Raw genomic sequence first — 19,583 nt, forward strand, 5'->3', positions numbered from 1 at the left:
CGTCAGAGACAGGAGGCGGGGCCTCAGGACAGCAGAGACCTTAAGTTGGGTGCTAAGCATGCGCAATTTGATGGTAGCCAGCTGCTTGCTTTGGATTGGATGTAGATTCACGTCAGAAGGTTTGTTGCAAAAAATCAACGTGTGAAAAGACGACCTGGAGAGTTTAGGATGCAGGTTTGAGTAGCTGGCTCTGGAGAAGATTCCTCTCCAGAGCCCATACTTGGGCGGGGGTGGGTTCCTGTGGTCCAGGCCTTACACTGGCCATGTCTGATGGAACCAAGAATGGATACTGGATATAAGGGAGAGCCGATACAATCCTCCTTGCAATAAAAGACACAAAAGAGGGCTTGCGGCATGGCACACTAAGAGAGATAGCTGTCACAGAAAGGGGACTTAAAGGGAACAGGAACAGAAAGGGACATGATTAGCTGACGAAGCAGAATAGAGAAGGTTACTGGAGCAGAGATCAAAACCTGGGAGTCCGATGCCTCATTCCCCAGACTCTGGTGTCAGCCCCACACTCACAAGAATCTGAGCTTGTTTGTTTTGAGATTATGTGTGGTGGGAGGGGAGGGTAGACGTGCGACAGTTTGTATGTGGAAGTCAGGAGGTTTTCTCTATCTGCCCGTGGGGATTCTGGGGATCAAGCCCGGATTGGTGGGCTTCCTGGCAAGTACCTTAACTTGCTGAGATATTTTACTGAAGTCGAGGGTGCTCTGTAAATTTCGTGTGTTGTGAAGCTACAGGTGTGTCTTCTTGTGGTGTCCCGAGGATTTTATGACATGAGTATATAAAGTGATATCTTTTGGTATCCTCACACTAGGATCCGGTTAACACTTTGTAAACAGTAAGTAGCCACAAGGTGTATCCACAGGACTTGCTAATAGAGACTCAAACTTAAGGAAGCCCCAGGATGTCGCTAAGAAAGGGGGGAAAATCGGGGGCCCCTAAACCACCATCTTGAGGATATGCAAAGCTAACCCCACAGCTGTACTCCTGGACTCTGGGGCAGAGCACTTTCTTACCAGGTACTGGAAACTCCTCCGCCTTCTGGAGCACAGTCACCTTCAAGGTTTCTGTGTTAATCATAAGAAGATGACCCTCTTCACACCCAACGTACAGGTCGCTTGACGGAGTCCAGCAGTGCATAGTTGGGTGAAGCAGAGGATATATATCATCTTTTGGCTTCGGGAGAGAATAGCATCCATGTGTTAGGACCGCAATCATGGTCACGGGCAGCAGAAACACCCACCAAAAGAACTGTCACAAAGAAACCAGGGCAAGCAGCTGGCGTGAACAGGTCTTTCATTTTCAACATCAGAGTTCAGTCTCTTCCCCCTTTGCTCTCTATACTTTATTCACTGTGAACAACCAAGGCTCTCCTGCTCATACATTTGATTAGTACCCTAATAACTATTTCTTAGTGGCCACTTTCAGCATCTCGAGTCCTTATTTGGCCAGGAACAACCCCTTTCAGGAAAGATTGCCATTAGCGTTCTTGTCTTCTGGTCGTGTAAGGGTCACTTGCAAAGGGGCCTCTGCTTAACCGGCTTTCAAAGGCAAAGAGGTGACCTTTAGCCTGATGCTGGGGCTCCTTTTCTTTGGTCCATGATCATTCCATGTGCCTTCGATTCCACGCGAGGAATCATAACGTAAGTAGAAGTTGGCTTTGGGCTTCAAAACCGGTTTGGACCAAGTTTAAAGCAAGTTGTTGTTTTCTATAAAAGCCTAGGGGGCGTCTCGCAGTCTGAGTGGGCCCCGTGGATCGAGTAAACGCCTTGTTTTCTTTTGCATGACCCTTGAAATTGTGAAAACCATCCTTAGACTTGGGCCACAAAAGTAGGCCGTAATTTGCTCAGGCTTGCCTTAGATGGTGATACTGACTCTTCTCCCAGAGCCTTTAGCACGTGTGTTCAGCATGGAGAGGCTGGCCCTTGTCAGCACACCGCCTGACTCCAGACTCCAGAGCCTCTTCCTAGTAAGCCTTGAACAGAGCATATACACTCTCCTCCCGGAAGCTCAAGGTGGCCTTGACAAATACTTCAGAAATGTTGCCTGCAGCACTAGACTTTGAATTCAGAATTCTCTCTCTCTCTCTCTCTCTCTCTCTCTCTCTCTCTCTCTCTCTCTCTCCCGCTCTCTCACGCCCACTCTCTGTCTCTCTCTCTCTCTCTTTCTCTCTCTCCCTCCCTCCCTCCCTCTCTCCTTCCTCCCCTCCTTTCCCCCTCTCCCTAATATCTTCCCCCTCTCTTTTCTTTTTTCAGTGTTGGGGGCTATTGCATGCTAAACAAGCACTCTACCTCCAAGTCACACCCCTCCCCAACTCCTTCTAAATAACTAGTGAAATGTACTAGTGTGCATGCTTATGAGTGCACACGTGTGTGTAACTGCAAGTACATATATGTACATGTGTGTGCTAATGTGTGTGTGCGCAGCACATGTAAACAGATGTGCACACATATGTGTGGATATGCACATGTGTGTGGATGTGAGTGTGCATGTATGTGCATGTGTGCACACATGTGTGTGTAACTTTCCCTGCATTGAACTGTACCTTGGTTTCTTCTGGCATCCTTGTACCCACCGACATAAACTTTGTTAACAAAGTAGGGGGTCAATTTCCTGGCATGTTTAGATTCTTTAAGAGTTTAGTTTTTGTGTTGCTGGGTGGTGGGGCATGCCTTTGATCCCAGCACTTGGGAGGCAGAAGCAGAGGGATCTCTGAGTTTGAGGCCAGTCTGGTCTACAGAGTGAGTTCTAGGACAGCCAGGGCTACACAGAGAAACCCTGTCTCCAAAAACCAAAGGGGGAAAAAATTCTATGTCCTGCTTTTACTCAGGCACTCATTCTTCCAACCAGCTTTCAGGGAGTATTTGGTCCTTTTCAGACACTTTTCTGACTGTCCACATGTGGTAGTGAATGACAGAGAATTCCTTTTCCTTACGGAGTTTACCCACTGCGGGGAGAGAGAGATTAAAATAGTAAGTTGCAAAGTTGAATATGAAGCCGGCTGGAGGAAAGTGAAGTGGAAGCCGGCACTGACGCTGGGAAGTCCTGCCAACCACATGCACAGCAATCTTCTGTTCTACATGCCTCACCGTGTGCCAGCCACCCTCCCCCTCCTAGTAGATGCTCAGTTGTCTGACAAGAGATAACACATTGCTCTCTTAATTTATGAACGATCCCTACCAGTGTCTCAACTGACATAAGCTGCTGATGTTGCCCCTTCCAAGGAATGCCTATCAGCTATTGGTTCTCTGGCAGCTAGTGTGCCCAGTCTGGTTTCTCCTTGGTGTGACAGTCATGTAGAGAGAAATCGGGGGACAGCAGAATCAGGAAGCAGAGAGGCAATGGCTGGGACAGGCATGTGGATTACAGGAGCCATGATGATAAAGCCAAGGCTTGAGAGGAGAGTGGAAAGACAGGTTAGCTGTTCAGGTGGACCGTGAAATTCGACCAACACAGTGGTCAGTCAGAGGAAGACACAATATGTGATACGATGATATTTTAAAGGCGGAGGTGACTTTAACGGTATGGCCAACCTACTTTATGTCTTCACAGACTTGGACAGTTAGAAAATAAAAACCTGAATAGTCACTACTCTCACTCACCCATTCCCAATTAAAAAAAAAAAAGTACCATCAACCAACCAAAGGGATTAGACTGTCACCAGTGAACGGCCTTTCTGCAGGATCTGCCCAAGTCCTGACTCATCAGGCAAAGAGACCCTCACTGAAGTACAGTATTTAAACCTTCTAGCGGGGTTCTGATGGCATCTGACAGACTCTACATCACAAAAAAGACTCTTTGTCACAGTAAAGTGTACCTAACTTACTTACTTATTTAGAGACAGGCTCTCACTGTGTAGCCCAGGTTACCCAGGTAGTTTTGATCCACCTGCTCCTGTCTACTCAATGCTTGTAGTACATCCAGTTTGAAAAAATCTAAAAATCAATCAAACAAACAAAAAGACAAAATCCCTAAAACTGTTGCAAAACAAATGCCAACAAATGCTGCCAGTCTGGTCCCCCAGTACCAGTGAATCTTTGTATGAAACGGAGCGTGAGGAGTAAGACCCGGACAGCTTGTGGCTGTGGAAAGTTAAACTACAATTGGATTCCACACCCCCCCCCCCAATTTTTTGATTTCATACTCTTGTCTTTAACAATGCACTTGGTGTTATTTAAGAATAGATGTGGAGGAATCTGGATTGTATGAATAGATGTCTTGATTTTTCTATTCTGAGTTTTAGAAGAAACGGGGTGTGTTGTAATTGGGTCTCACAACATTCACCAACTCAACCTCCATTTTCAGGCCCCTGGGATCAGACATCAAACATTCTGATCGCCTCGAGCCCAAAGATGGAAAACTGGATCCCAACTTCGTACTGCATTAAAGGTCGTAACAATACAAATATGCTGAGAAATATTTGAATTCATCAAAGAGGTTCTTATTTAGGAAATTTTGTTTAAAAAAAAAAACAAAACAAAACAGTAGACAGAGCACAGAAACTGGACCCTTGAGTTTAAATTCATTATGTTGGATCCAGTTTCTCTCCAGATAACATCTGCTTTTGATTTTCTACACACACACACACACACACACACACACACACACACACACACAACTGGATAGTTTTCTAATACCCTAAATAACTTGCATAATGTGTATCGGACCTATTTAAAGGCCTATGTGGCGTGCCATTCTGGTGGTAGCTACAAAAAAGATAATAAGATTATTTAATGTCTGTGATCTCATAAAAGTCCACTGCTTGCCAATGTTAGAGACTCTTACATAGATCAAGTCATCATTGATTTCTTTGCTGTTAGTCCCCAGGTCACAAGCAATGATTCTGGAGACTGGAGAGAGCGCTCAGCGGTTGAGAGCACAGGCTGCTCTTGCAGAGGACCTGAGTTCAACCCCCAGCACCCACATGACAGCTCACAACTGTCTGTAACTGCAGTTCTGGGGAATCTGATGCCCTCTTTGGGCCTCCATGTGCACGCCTAATGGCACACAGACAAAATACTCATGTATGTGAAATAAAAATTCAAAAAAATTTAAGAAAACAAAGAAATGACATTCAAGATTAGGAGTGAAATCAAGGCATTTGGGAGACCAGCTCTGCCTGGACTTCCACTCACCGAACAATCGCTAGTCAGTCACTGCTTTGTCTATTTCCTCTCTCTCTCTCTCTCTCTCTCTCTCTCTCTCTCTCTCTCTCTCTCTCTGTGTGTGTGTGTGTGTAAAATAAAAGGGCAAACAACTGAGAAATCAGATTTCTAAGCTAAACTCCAAGCAATGTGCATGTATGACGTAGAGTTATAAAACACAGCATCACGTTTCTCCTTTCAGAAAGTGGTAAAGATACACAGAGCAGAGCCCCAAGTAAGGAAGCTATGTAGTTTATATGAGAACCTGTTTTAACACAGCAACTCCATGCCTAGGCATTCTTTTCTCTGTGGTGTGTGTGCATGTGTGTGTGTGTGTGTGTGGGGGTGCAGGTGCACACTCTCAGAGGCTGGAGCTCAACAGCAGGTGTCTTACCCCATTTCACCTTAGGCCAGGACTCTCACTGAAGCTGGAGCTCCTCATTAGAACCCTACTCCCATGCTGGTCTGACAGCAGAGGCACACTGCGGCACCCAGGGCCTTACACTGGAGCTTCATCCCCCGTGCCAACTGCATGGCCACGACACAGAGGCATTTAAGTGAGGTTTAAAAGGCAAAAGGCAGTTGCCTGGATTTTTAATGGTTTATGTTGGACCTATTATTGAGTGGAAAGTGTGAAATGTTAGGACTCCTACAGATTTGAGAGGCAGGGAAAGAGGGAGGGGCAAGGAAGGGAAGAAGAGGAGGTGGAGGAGGAGGAGGAGGAGGAGGAGGAGGAGGAGGGGAGGAAGAAGGGAAGGAGGGAGGAGAGGAGAGGGAGAGGGAGAGATAAGGAGGGAGGGAAAGAGAAAAAGGGAGAGGTGGAGGGAGGGAGGGAGGGAGGGAGGGAGGGAGGGAGGGAGGAGAGAGAGAGAGAGAGAGAGAGAGAGAGAGAGAGAGAGAGAGAGAGAGAGAGAGAGAGAGAGAGAGAGATTGAGATTGATTGGAGATTCCAGGCAAAAAACTGGCTGTGAGCCTTGGTTTTTCCTTTGTTGCCCCCTTGTGGCTGAGATGCAGTGCTGCACTTTCCATGGCTAGAGCTTGGGATGGACAAGAATTAATCACGGTCCCTTATTTACAGAAGTGAATTACTGCGGTTCATTAGAGGATGCACTATGAACACAAACCGTTTCTCTTGTTTGCCACAGACATTTTACGACAATCTAGTCTTTCACGGTGAGTTACTTCACGTGCTTTCAGGGTGAGACAGCTTCATTTTCGGCAGTGCTGTTTGACTTGGATGCATGCCCATCGCCTTTAGCCACAGCTTAGTTCCACAGGGCATCATCATAACAGGTCCCAGTGGTCCAGAGGACTGATGGTCCTCATCTTCATTCATCCCAAAGGCCTTGCCCTGTGACCCCTCCCTCCACCTCCCTCCTGACCACCATTCTGAATCGCATTTACCATTTTGGCCACTCCAGCCACACCGCCCTGTTCTCAGTCCCTCAGACGTGCCCAGCTTTCTCACCCAGAACCTCTGGACATGCTGTCCCCTGCACTTGAGACATCCCTTCTTCTGCTTGTAACAGGAATGGCTCCTTGTGCTTCAAGTCTCAAGAAAGTGGTCCCCCCCCCCCCCCGTGATGAGTTAATGTTTCCCTTCACTTTGTTGTTAGCCTGTTTCCTCTGACAGGAGCATTTCTGCTTGGTCACCGTGTGGTCCGTACTGCCTGAAAGAAGAGATTTAGCTCCCTGGAAGGAGCTTGGTGTAAATGTGTAGAAAGAAGCAAGCAGCAAGTGGCAGGGGTAGGGGGACCGGTATGAGGCTATTGGCAAATTCTGTCATTTTAAAAATCCCTCCACCGTGCTGCACTTGCCTGCATTTGCTTATGCTCAGACAGAGATGGGGACGTCTTGAAGACTGTTTTCTCTCCTCCTAATGTACGAACTCAGTGTGCTTCTCCACCCCTTTCTCCTCCCTCAGACATTGGCTGCTTATTCACCAGCCCCTCCCTTTGCTCCCAGGTGCTACCCGAGAACCACACTAACGTGTGTATCTCCATTGCTGCCACTTTGTTCCAGTGTGTGTGGGGGTGGGGTGGGGGGGGCTCTACTTGTCAGCGGCTATCCTGCATCTCTACTTGCTTCCGAGTCCCTCAACATCAGTCTGTCCAAAATCAGGGTCACAACTACCCTGTCACCATCTTCCTGATTATCCAGACTCCAAAATCAGGATCACACCTGCCTGATACCATCTTCCTAAGTGTCCAGACCCAGGCTTGTGGGTACCTGGTACCTGCCACTATCTCCCTAAGTATCCAGACCAATGTATGTGGGGTCTTGGCCTCTCAGGTGATGCAGTAATAAGCAGGACGGTACCCCATTCCCAGCTGTCTTATAATCAAATGAGATCTCTCTTCCAAGACAGCCACCTTGGAGCAAGCAAGATAATTACCCTGAATGTCTCTGCCTCTTCGCCCACCAGCCCGGCAATGGCTGACAGTGGCAAGATAGGCCCATAAATGAGATCCTTTTGCAGAGAGGTGGGGAAAAGCACATCGGTTTCATTTAAGAACGTTCCGTCTTCTAGGGGTAGCTTTACCAACCTGCAGAGAAAGGACACATGGGAACAAATGGAGGAACAGATTCCATCAAATAGGTGGAGGTTCTGTGTGTCAATGGGAGATGAAGGAGATGTTCTGCCGTAAAACACACACAAGAAGACAAGGGCCAAGCAACGGCTTTTCAAATACAGGCCAAAAAGTGACAAGTGATGGGTGGTTAAGAATTAAGAGCATGGAGATTCCCGAGAAGAGTCAAAGTTAATATGTGAAGCAGAAACTGCAAACTTGAATGCTGTGGGGAGGCCTGGGGTGGGCTGTACACCAGCAGAAGAGTGTCCTCCCCTTGTAGAGGTGACAGGTAATACTCAGCTCCAGCCAGGAAAGCTGCTGACATGCAAGAGCTTTTGGTTCTAAAATATTATTTGGATATTTGTGAGAAACATCCCAAATGTTGAATGTTGGCAACTAAATCAAATAAAATATATTGTGAGCTGAAGAAAAAAAAAAAAACACACATATAATCGGAATCCAGCCACCTTTGCAATGTCTGATGACAAAAAAAAATTCATCTTCAAATTTATCATTTATCAAGCTATAAAAGTGGGTTTGGGGGCAGGCGAAGCAGAAACACTGAGATACCTTGGGCAGCGCCCAACCTAGAAACAAGCAAGTAGGTGGTGGAGGGATGGGAGATGAAGGGAAGCTGAGCGGTTTGTGTGCTATGAAGAGAGGGGGGAACTGAAGACATGATGACAGTGGGAACATAACATGACAGCCCTGAGACCATGGTGATGTCCAGGCCCCCAATGTCACTGAGAGACAAGTCTAGGTTCGTGGCCTGGTTGCAGCCTGAGACAGTGATGTCAGTGGTCCATACAATCACTAAAGGGTATGAGGATGTCCCGGATTTGTAGATGCAGCTTGAAGCCATATTGTTATCGCACTGAGATGGCTTTGCCACCCACCAGCCACCACCTGTTGGTGTCAGTAGTCACATGGACTCAGGGGAATTAGCCCCATCCCACCAAGGGAGAGCTGTCACCTGGGGCAGTGCCGAAGAAGTGACTCCAGAGGCCTGGCATAGATCAGGAGAGCCCAGGCCCTCACCTGGTCAGTGGGAGAGCCAATTCTGGTGGCATAGGTATAGGAAAGCTGGAGGGATGACCAACTCAACTACCACCCAAGCCTGGATCCAGGGCTTTGGATTGGCCTACCCCCAGCATCTTCTCTGCCTATGAATTGCTGGCGTACATGAAGGGCCAGTCCTGTGGACCACCGCCACTCAGGGAAACATCAGGATACCAGAGAGTCTCTATGAGGTTTATGTGGTAGTGGAATCCAGAGGCCTAACGACTCATTGCATAGGACATTCACAAGTAAAGCTGTTTGGGCAGAAGGGTATGGGGCATGAATGACACATTGCAACTTCCAACTAACTCCACTTCGACTAACACATATATGATGGGAAAGTCAGAGACGCAGAATGGAGTATGTACAGAGTGCTGTGCCTGATAGAGATGTTTTTATTTCTTTTCTAATCTTTATTATTTTATTTACTTGGGCAGGGCAGGGCTACACGGGTGGGTGGAGGGCAGATATGGAAGGGCTGGGCAGTGAACCGGAGTAGAGTACACGAGATGAAGTTCAAGGTCAGTAAAAAGTATGCTTAAAAGTATAAAAGATGTGAGTTTAGAGAATTCATGGCATCAAATCAGAGCTTGTGTTCTATGAAAGGTAAGACATTTTGGAGAATGGTCACAAAGCAGGGTACACAGCCTGGAGGCATGGCTGCGTGCATCTAAGTCCTGAAAGTCTTCTCTGGTGTCTCTCGCTTTGTTTGTCTATGGAAAAGCCACACCAACAATGTTCAGAAACATTTAGTAACAATGTTGCAGTGGAAAGGACTCAAAGGGAGAAAGGGTGGGTGTGATACAGCAGGTGCCTGTCCGCATGTAGACCTGGTAGCGACATCACCCAAACAGTGACTGGAGACAGACCTGCCTACCCAATGGGCCCTTGTGAAAATGATCTTGAAGGGGAAAAATGTGCTAATCAGAACTCTTAGATGCTTCTTGTTTGAACGGGTTGCCTGTCCCCCCCCCCCTTTTTTTTTTATTTCTTTCTGGCTTCACTTGTTACCTAAGGTGGGTTTTCAAAAGTTGCAATTTCAAGAGTTTGTCTTTCCAAAGACCAAGAGTTTGTCTCTTGGTCTGCAGTGGAAATGGTCAACCCAGTGACACTTTGGGACTGTGACTTCTTTGCTACAGAAATCCATTATCAACTATCACTATTTGTTCCAGAACTTCCCTTTGACACGTTTCTTTTTTAAATGGGTAACTCTCGTAATGCTGCTCTGTGTGAACCCCGGCTTGGGCAACATGGCTGACTGTGTGCTGTATGCTTCCTGGATCTAACAGATCCTTGTTTTACAGACTTTACGAGAACAGCAAAGAAACAGGAGCAAAAGGTGACTGCAGTTTATGACTTGCAGTAGGCCGTGTGTGTATGTGTGTGTGTGTGTGTGTGTGTGTGTGTGTGTGTGTATGCTTGTGGATATCACATGAGGCCACTTAATTCAAGGTGGCCCAACGATGGCTGGGAGCGCCAGTGAAGACCATCACGTGGTTGTGGAAGAACGAAGGCCCCTACCTGGTCCGGAAATGATGCTCCTGGTTACTTCTTTCAATGGTCCACACGCTCACTGCACTTGGACTTGATAAACACATTTGGTGCCAGTTCATGGGGTTGAAGGACATCTGGGTCACATCCATCCCTGGATTTGATTTCTTGCACAAGATGACACTGGATTCCCAGTTCCTTCCATGGGAATGGAAATTGATAAAAAACATAAGTTTTGTTTAATTTTATGTCTGGAAACTGTCTGATTTTCAGACAACTTGCCTCAACTAGGACATAGGTTGTGATATAATGTCGTAGCCTATGACATAAATACCAAACTTGTAAGTGACTATATTTAAATGAATCCTTCTAAGGAATGAAAGAATACATATGTTTAAGAATTGCACCATTGTACCAGGGTCATTTTGTCCTTCTTGTTTGATCTGAATTTAACACACTCAAACCTGGGGAACGGAAACATCATCACACCAGTGTCTAAATCTCTAAGTGTTGTGCCTGAGTACTGTGTGTGTATCTTGGTGTCCTGTGCTTGTACATCATTTACTGTACATCATTTACTGACTTTTTAAAAAAATCATTTAAAAATCCGCTACTTAATTTGACAATATGAGAAAAAAAGCCTCAAATCCTGCCCGCTAAATTCTTTACTGGAGGAATGGGGAACACACACACACAAACACACACACCCTGATGTATGTTCTTTGACCTTGTGACCTTTGCATACAGCACTCTTCTGCTTGACATCCTCGACTTCTTAAGGTGGATCCCAACTTATCTTATACTTTAGGTATCGCTACCGGTTAATGGGTGAGTCAGGCATTCATATTATGTCCTAATCTTCAGAATATGACCTTATTTGGAAATAGGATTTTTTTTTAAATAGAGGTAATCAAGTCAAACTGCAGTTATTAAGGTTGGCGCCTAATTTAAGATCACTGTTGTCTTCCTAAAAGGGGAGCCCTATGAGAGAAACACATGGGAAAATGCCATGTGTGAGTGAAGACAGATAGGGGTGCTGCATCTATGGGCCTAGAAACATCAGAAATGACCATCAAGGCAGCCATGGGAATTGACCAGGCACAGAACAGATTCACTTACAGCCCTCAGAAGGGCCCAGGCTTGCACCCAGAGCTTAGAATTCCGATCTCTAGAACTTGAGACAATGAATTTCTACTTAAGTCACCTGCTTTGTGGTATTTGTTATGGTGATCTCAGCAAACCAATTATGAGGGTTATACTTTCCTGACCCCTCTTCCAATCTTAGGTTAGATGGTGTGATGGTTTGTATATGCTCTGCCCAGGGAGTGGCATTATTAGTAGGTGTGGCCTTGTTGGAGTAGGTGTGTCACTGTGGGTGTGGGCTTCAAGACCCTCACCCTAGCTGCCTGGAAGCCAGTATTCTGCTAGTAGCCTTCAGATGTAGAACTCTCAGCTCCTCTGGCACCATGCCTGCCTGGATGCTGCCCTGTTCCCGCCTTGATAATGGACTGAACCTCTGAACCTGTAAGCCAGCCCCAATTAAATGTTGTCTTTGTAAGAGTTCCCTTGGTCATGGTGTCTGTTCACAGCAGTAAAACCTTAACTAAGACAGATGGGGTAGGTACCCTCTGATCCATGCTCCTATGTACCTACGACTACTGAAGCTGTGAAACACCTCAGTCGCTCCAGGCTTAATCACCACCCAGCAATTTAACAAGTAGCTTAAACATACAACCTTCAAACATGGAGAATAAACCCTGGTGCAGGCTGTTTCCAATATGAGGTTGGGAAATATTTTCCAACCAGCTTTCCCTGACAAAAGTAAACTCTGTCCCTTGCTTTGACCTGTGCTTGACACTCCAAAGAAATGAAACTTTCCTCTTCTTTGTATAATGATTAACAGGCCCCAGTGATATGGACAAGAATGCTCAATGGGGTGGAGTGTTTTAACTATGAACCAGCTGATGCTGTGACTGTTTTGTATGGCCTGGGAGAAGAGTTTGGTCAAGTGCTTTGTCTTAGAGACTTACAGAGACATAATTATTCTCGTACTCCACATACAAGTCCTTAACGACTCCCTCTCTTTATGTCAGGCTCTCGAACTGCTGTCTGTGAGTGTTTGGTCCTGCCTCCCATTCATGTGAGCAGTTTCATTGGATCATGAAGACATCTGTCATAAAAGGATCATAACTCTTATAAAGAGAGTCTCTGGATAGCTAACGTGCAACGACATGCGCACTCATCTCATGGAATAGCAAAGGAAACTGTTGAGATATACAGTGTTAGCAGACTTCCAAACCACTGAAGATTTATATAAGCAGACAGAACAGATGTGCATGTACAGTACCTGTATATGAAATGTGTGGAAATGGCAAATGAATCCTGAGGCTGACTGGGGTGACAGTGGGTTAAGAGCGTGTGTGGTCAGACACCGTGATGAGGTTTGGGAGGTACAAGTAAACTGTGGATGAGGGGTGTATTTGTTGCTCTGGTTATGATAACAGCTTCAAGGGTGCTTGTACCAGCCCAAATTTAAACTGTATACTTCATATATGAAGAGTTTAGTATACATGAGTTATATCTCAGTAAAGCTCTCTCTGTGTGTGTTTAAGAATCAAACTCAGTGCATCAAGAGAGATTGGAAAACATTCTACCAGTGCACTACATCATGGGTCTTCAGTAGAGTGCTCCCTTCCTTCTGCTTCCTTCTTGCTCCTCCACCTCTCTCTTCCTTTCTCTTCTCTCCCCAGAATTTTATACTTTAGAGCAGGTGTCCAGGTTGGCCCAAAACTTCATAGCCAAGGCTAGCCTTGAAGTCACCACAATCCCCCTATCTCAGTCTCTCAGGTGGTGGGATTGTGGATGCAAACCACCATACTGTGCTCAGCTTTTGATGGCTCAGTGCCTAAGAGCACCGAATGTGCCTTCAGGGGATCTAGGTTTGATTCTCAGAATCCACAGGCAGACCAAGTACCCACTCAAATAAAAAAGTAAAAAAAGAAAAATAAAGTGGTACGTAAGTTGTAAGTGGGTCTTGGAATCTTGGCTCTCTGAATCAGGAATCTTAGATTTTTGTGTAGAAAAGCTAGTGTTCAAAGAGTGGCCTCAATCACTCCAGGAACATTTAGCACTTCCCACTGAAGAAACAAATCCCAACTCCCCAGAGAGGTTTATGCCAAAGATGGCAGAGAATGAACCCACAATGCTGGCCACATGAAAGGGCCCAGCACAGAAACGAATGTGTCTAACCCACATGTTTCTCTGCCCGGCTGGCCAATGCGGTAGAATGTTCCAGTCCACTATACTGCTCTAGTGCTGGCCATGAACCCCTTACTTCAGACTGAGCTCGAACACAGAGACCATTCTTCTTTCAACACAGGCGGAAAGCATGCTCATAGCTCAAGAAGAACCTTTTGCTTTGAGGAAAGATGAAACTTTATGCACTTGGAATTGTGTTCCTCTCCCTGGTTAAGGAAATACGGTACATGTCACTATGAAGGGAAGGTGGTAAGTAATTCAGCTGCCATGGTTTCTGTCCTGATGCATTTTATACCTGAGCATAAAGATGTCATTAAATCATCTTTCCCATCTTCCCTTGTTGGGGTTTTCCATATGGATCCCCTTCGGTAAAATCCAGAGGAGGAAGATTCCGGTGAAACCCAGGAAAGAGAGCAGTGCAGGGTGTTGGGACTTACCAGAGAGTCAGCTCAAACTCTGGGAGTGACGAGTAACTGGCCAGGTAGGTGCCACAGTAACTGAAGCAAAGTAGAGTGTAGTCCAGGAGGATGTCGCCTAAAAGACAGAATCCAGGACATGGACTCGACGGTCACATCCAGATAAGTTCACAGCCTCCCAGAAAGCCTCCCTTTCCTAGTGATTGGCACACACCTCAAAAGTACTTTCTCAGGAGGTAATCGATCCCCTGTCCCTCCTTTAAGAAGTGTTTTTGTCTTGTTTTGTTACAAACAGGATCTTCCCATGTAGTTGAGGTTAGCTTTAAACTCATGATTCCCTGCCTCTGCCTTGCGAATTCCTTCCTCCACTTACACCCACTCCTATTGAGATTATTAGGTCACTGTCTTTTAGACTTTGGTGCAGTACTGAACAAAGTACACTAGTGTGTCCCAGCCTGATTTGAAATGAATGACCCCTACATGTCTATAAATATGAGACATTGGGATTAGAAACAGTTACTCAAACTTCAAGTGTTTTGGGAGGTTCTACTAATTCTAGCTAATATATCAAATAGACATTATCAATAAGGATTTATAATCCATAGGCCATGTCTGGCCCTCAACTCAGGTTTTTTCCAGTTCTTAGAACAACTTTATTCACTTTAAAAGCCTTGGCAATGAGATGTTTACACTGTGGGGTTTGGGAAGGCCAAATGAGAGAGCTGATTTCTCCTTGGCCTGCTCTTTAGTGAGGTGCACAGGCCCAAGCTCAGCCTTGGTATTTGTGCTTGTGTGCTTTGCTCTGAATATTTTAACGACTGTTTCTGTTTTTACACATCTCGCCGTGTGTGTGTGTGTGTGTGTGTGTGTGTGTGTGTGTGTCTGTGTGTGTGTTAGACTGTATGCCACATGCTTGCAGGTAACTGCAGAGACCAGAGGAGGGTGTTAGATCTCCTTCAGCTGGAGTTAAAGGTGGCTGCCAACTTGTAGGTACTGGGATCAACTCATCCTCCTCGGGAGACCGTATGTGCTCCTAACTCCTGAACCATCTTTTCAGCCCTGTACTTTTTATGTTAGAGTGACCACAGTATGTATATGCCTAAAATGTGACTTTGTCATTGAGTTTATTTAGCATGGATTAACAAAGAAAACAATATGCATTTATTGAGAATGTGATGCAAAACATAAAAAAGAAATTTTCTGTGGGATGAGATCTTAATACCACTATTTCATATCCTTCAGGCACTTTCCTTATCATCAACATTAATATTAAGTTCTATTTGTTATATAATGTTATATTATTATAAATTCAAAAATTTAAATGTATGATTTTGAAGGGAGTTTTAAAAAGGCCTAATTTCTAACATCAAATTTAGTAAATTTCTTCCTGCTCTTTTTTTTTTTCCTTTCAGACAGAGCCTCATAGAGCCCAGGCTGGCCTTGGGGATTCAGTAGGTAGCTGAGGATAGCCTTGACTCCAAATCCTCCTGCAGCTTCCTTCCCAGTTCTGGGCTTACAGGTGTGCATGACTCTGCTCAGTCTCTTTCTTCTGTGTTTTTCCATGTAAAAGTACATAGAAATATACTTTCTGTGTATATAACTTTGCTATTTATAGTTGTAATAAGTGTTAATTGAATATCATATGCGATATGCCTCATTTTAAATATACAGTTAGGATCGCAGGAAGTGTTCTATCCTATTGGTTTCTTGTTTACATTACATAAAGCATTTTATCATGTTCCTAATAGTTTTTCAAATATTTGATTTATAATGTTTGCAATAATAACCCTTCGTGTGTGTGTGTGTGTGTGTGTGTGTGTTTTAACATACCACTGTTCATATACCAGGGTTTTGGGCTGTTTTGTCTTTACATTTATGCAACTCCTTTTAACTTCTTTTTGTACACAGACCTATAACCATATTTCAGGACACTACATTTCCTTAACACTGACTTCGGATTCTTATAGTGGCCCCAGAGGGCTCTATCACTTTATCGGCTTACTGGATTCCACTGCTAGCAAGAGAGAGGTTATCAATTTCTCCACGGCTCCAAAACCACTGTGAGACTGACTGGGAGGAACAGCCCCTGGATTGAAACCATGCTACAAACGATCATCTCCAGTACTCTCGTGTTTGCATCTGTGTGGGCGAGCGTGTGCTTGCTGGAGATACCCATGTGGAGTTGCTTTCTCTCCTTCCAGTTTTACATGGGTTTTGGGATTTGAAATCCAGCTTGGAAAGCAAGAACTTTTATCTGCTGAGCTAACTTGCCAGCCCTAAGCTTTTCAAAAGTAATTATTGTCAGACAGTTTGAATAGAATTGACCACTTATGGTTTGTGATCTGTCTGGGAAAGTCCCTGGCCATTCATTCATCTTTAAGGTTCATAAGTGCTGTGAGGATCTTTGATTATATTTTTTTACATATATTTTCCTCATTCTATTTGCGTGCCATTTTTTTTTGTGTGATCTGGTGTTTGTAGTTTAACATTTGTTAGTAAATATTCCAATCCTTATAAATAGGGTACAAGGTTCTTCTCCAACCTGAAACAGCTCCAGTGTCCTACCATACTTCCTACTACTTTTCCATGAATGACTCTCTGCGACAAATATTAGAAATATATTTATTTATAACAGTCATCTTTTCTACCCTGGAATCTGTCTCTACAGTATATATTTAAATATTACACACACACACACGTGTTAGTTCATAGAATCGAGTCTTAAGCTGGGAGCTGTCTGTGTGGGCTGTAACCACATGCCTAAGATGCCCTCAGCTTACCTTTGTGGCTCCATCCCTGGGCAAGCAATCAGAAGTTAATTCAAACTCATATATATGATTTACATTTACCCTACTTGCATGGGTGTTTATTATACAACCACTATCTATCTTACTAAGTCCCAGCAGATGAGTGCATCACCTATAATGTTCTGTCCCACAGCTATACATTTTTGTTAAATATTTTATTGTATATTTACTGTAATATATTGTATTTTGCATATTGTAATACATGTTGTAATTGTATATTATTGTATATTGGTTAGGCCTTCTGGCTGATAATAAATGACACTGATTATAATAGATTTCCTTGATGGTTTATTTCAGTTTTTTAAAAAAGACTTATTTATTTTATGTATATGAGTACACTGTAGCTGTCTTCAGACACACCAGAAAAGGGCCTCAGATCCCATTACAGATGGTTGTGAGGCACCATGAGTTTGCTGGGAATTGAACTCAGAACCTCTGGAAGAGCAGTCAGTGCCCTTAACCACTGAGCTATGTCTCCAGTTCTAAAACTTTTTTTTTTTTTTTTTTTTTTTTTAGATTTTTCGAGACAGGGTTTCTCTGTGTAGCCCTGGCTCTCCCTGAATTCACTCTGTAGACCAGGCTGGCCTCGAACTCAGAAATCCACCTGCCTCTGCCTCCCAAGTGCTGGGATTAAAGGCGTGTGCTGAGGGCATCTTAAACATGAATCCTGCTTGCAGTCCACACAGACAGTTCCCAATTTAGGACTAGATTATGTTTTCATTAAGGTGTCTTAATCTTTGAAGAACACAGACCAGCTTCTCTAGAAATAACTTGTAAACTACAGTGATGGAACGGACTTGACCCAATGTGGTTCTGAAATTAAGGCACCACCAAGGATAAGCTTCCTGACTGTGCTGGGCATGTGGGCTAGTATTGTTAATTTTGTCTGAGGCAAAGTTGGGTTTTTAGTTCAGGGTGGTCTTAGATTCTGGATCCTTCTTCCTAGCCTTCCCTAAGTCTGGATTACAGGTGTGTCTAATTACCACGCTAAGATTCAGTCTTAAACAGGGGCATGGATCATTAGCTAGGGGCTTCTGGAGGTGCATAGATACTCAGTCCATGAAAGTCAGCTGTATCTGTGAGAGATTCAACAGTAATACAAATAATAGATAACCATGGATGTGTGCTTGGTGTGTGTGTTTCTCTAGTATCAACACAAAGTGAACATTAGATGCTATGTTTAGCCCCATTTGTGGTTAAGAACAGGGAAGTTCAGACTTGCCTTTAGTTATTGGAGCATAAGTTTGTGTTAGGATTCGAATCCAATAAATCACCAGGAAAGAAGAAGAAACATTGTTGCAGAAGAGGCCAGCTCCCCAACCCTGTGTCTCTCACGTTTAAAATGTGTGTCAATCACCTGAGAAATCTTGTTCAAACTAAGGTGTTGGTTTGTTAGGTCTAGGCTGCGAGTCAATTTGTGTATTTTTTGAGGAAGTTGTTTCTTTTTAACTTGCCCAGGCTAGTTTCCAGCTCAAGTGAGTCTCCCTTTTCAGCCTCCAAGTTTCTGGGTCCACAGGTGTGTGCTACCACAACGGATGATTCTGCCCTTTTAGGTAGTTTCTGAGGTAATGCCAGTGTTGACAGGAAGCACACCACAGGAAGGCTGTAGCATACGGGGTTAATAAACCTTCAGTGGTCAGCTTGTCTGCTTCTGTTTAAAACAACCTCTCACAATACAAAACACCTTCCTCCCTAAGAATTAGATTTGTTCACATAAAAAGTTTTTGCAGTAGCCAGGTGGTGGTGCACTGCTTTAATGCCAGCACTCAAGAAGCAGAGGCAGGTAGATTTCTGAGTTCAAGGCCAGCTTGGCCTACAGTCAGTCCCAGGATACCCAAAGCTATACAGACAGACAAAACACTATCTTGAAAAACAAACAAAACAAAAATCCTTCAGTTCCGGGGTGAAGGGGGTGGAGGCGCGGTAGGGGGAAGGTCTCCCAGATACCTTTTAACTTGTTTTTTCTGGTCAGCGAAGGAAAACTGTATATGTAGATGATGGGTTTAAGTCTGCGGTCAGAGAAAGCCACTACTTCACCGGGAGCATTAGTTGCCACGACGCCCACTATCCCATTAATACACTGGAGTACAGTCTTCTTCTTGGTTTCGAGGTTAATGAATATTACGTAGTTCCCAGAAGGGTAGCAGATGGTCTGGTCATTGACAAAATGAACGTTCTGACTAGGGAATCCTTGCACCCATCTTTGAGAAAAGATAGATCACTATGAGTATAACCCATGCTCGCTTCCTTTTCAACAAAGCAGCTAGAAAGCCACCCCAGTCTTTTAAACACATCCCCGCCATTTTTAACGCCCTTTCTGCTCAGGTCTTTCAGAGGAGGACACGTGCTCGCTGTGAGGTCAGTGTGAGTCAGTGGACTATAGAACTGTAAAGATCAATGGGGCTGGTGAGATGGCTCACTAAGTAGAACAGCCTGTAGAAAACAATGTATCCAGGGTGCTTTTCTTTTGACTATTTAAAAAAAAAAAACTAAACTAAAAAAAAAAAAAAACAGAAAAACAAAAACAAACCAAACAAACAAACAAACAAAAACAAACAAACAAAAAAAAACCCAACTGCTGGGCAGTGGTGGCGCACGTCTTTAATCCCAGCACTTGGGAGGCAGAGGCAGGCGGATTTCTGAGTTCGAGGCCAGCCTGGTCTACAGAGTGAGTTCCAGGACAGCCAGAACTACACAGAGAAACCCTGTCTCGGAAAAAAAAAAAAAAAAAAAAAAACCAAACAAACAACTAAACAAATAAAAAGCCCTTCGAGTAGGACTATGCGGTCGTAAGCCATGTAACTTGCTTATAGTTTTACACACATG

At 44.5% G+C, this 19,583-nt stretch overlaps 1 protein-coding gene across 5 annotated transcripts in view; it reads right to left on the reverse strand.

Moving 5' to 3' along the window:
* The window catches only part of Cfap43 (cilia and flagella associated protein 43), an 89,371-nt gene that overhangs the window by 68,852 nt on the left and 936 nt on the right, over positions 1-19,583 (reverse strand). For 4 of the 5 annotated variants that reach the window (XM_076923964.1, XM_076923967.1, XM_076923970.1 and 1 more), the window contains exons 2-6: positions 18,705-18,958; positions 13,972-14,068; positions 10,307-10,474; positions 7,549-7,699; positions 1,026-1,260 (exon numbers count right to left, since the gene is read on the reverse strand). In XM_076923964.1, the coding sequence (XP_076780079.1) occupies positions 1,026-1,260; positions 7,549-7,699; positions 10,307-10,474; positions 13,972-14,068; positions 18,705-18,958 (905 nt within the window). The remainder of the gene's footprint in view (positions 1-1,025; positions 1,261-7,548; positions 7,700-10,306; positions 10,475-13,971; positions 14,069-18,704; positions 18,959-19,583) is intronic. The other variant, XM_034496915.2, reaches the window with a different exon arrangement.

The sequence above is a fragment of the Arvicanthis niloticus genome, chromosome 1 (assembly GCF_011762505.2).
Source record: "Arvicanthis niloticus isolate mArvNil1 chromosome 1, mArvNil1.pat.X, whole genome shotgun sequence".
Classification (NCBI taxonomy): domain Eukaryota; kingdom Metazoa; phylum Chordata; class Mammalia; order Rodentia; family Muridae; genus Arvicanthis; species Arvicanthis niloticus.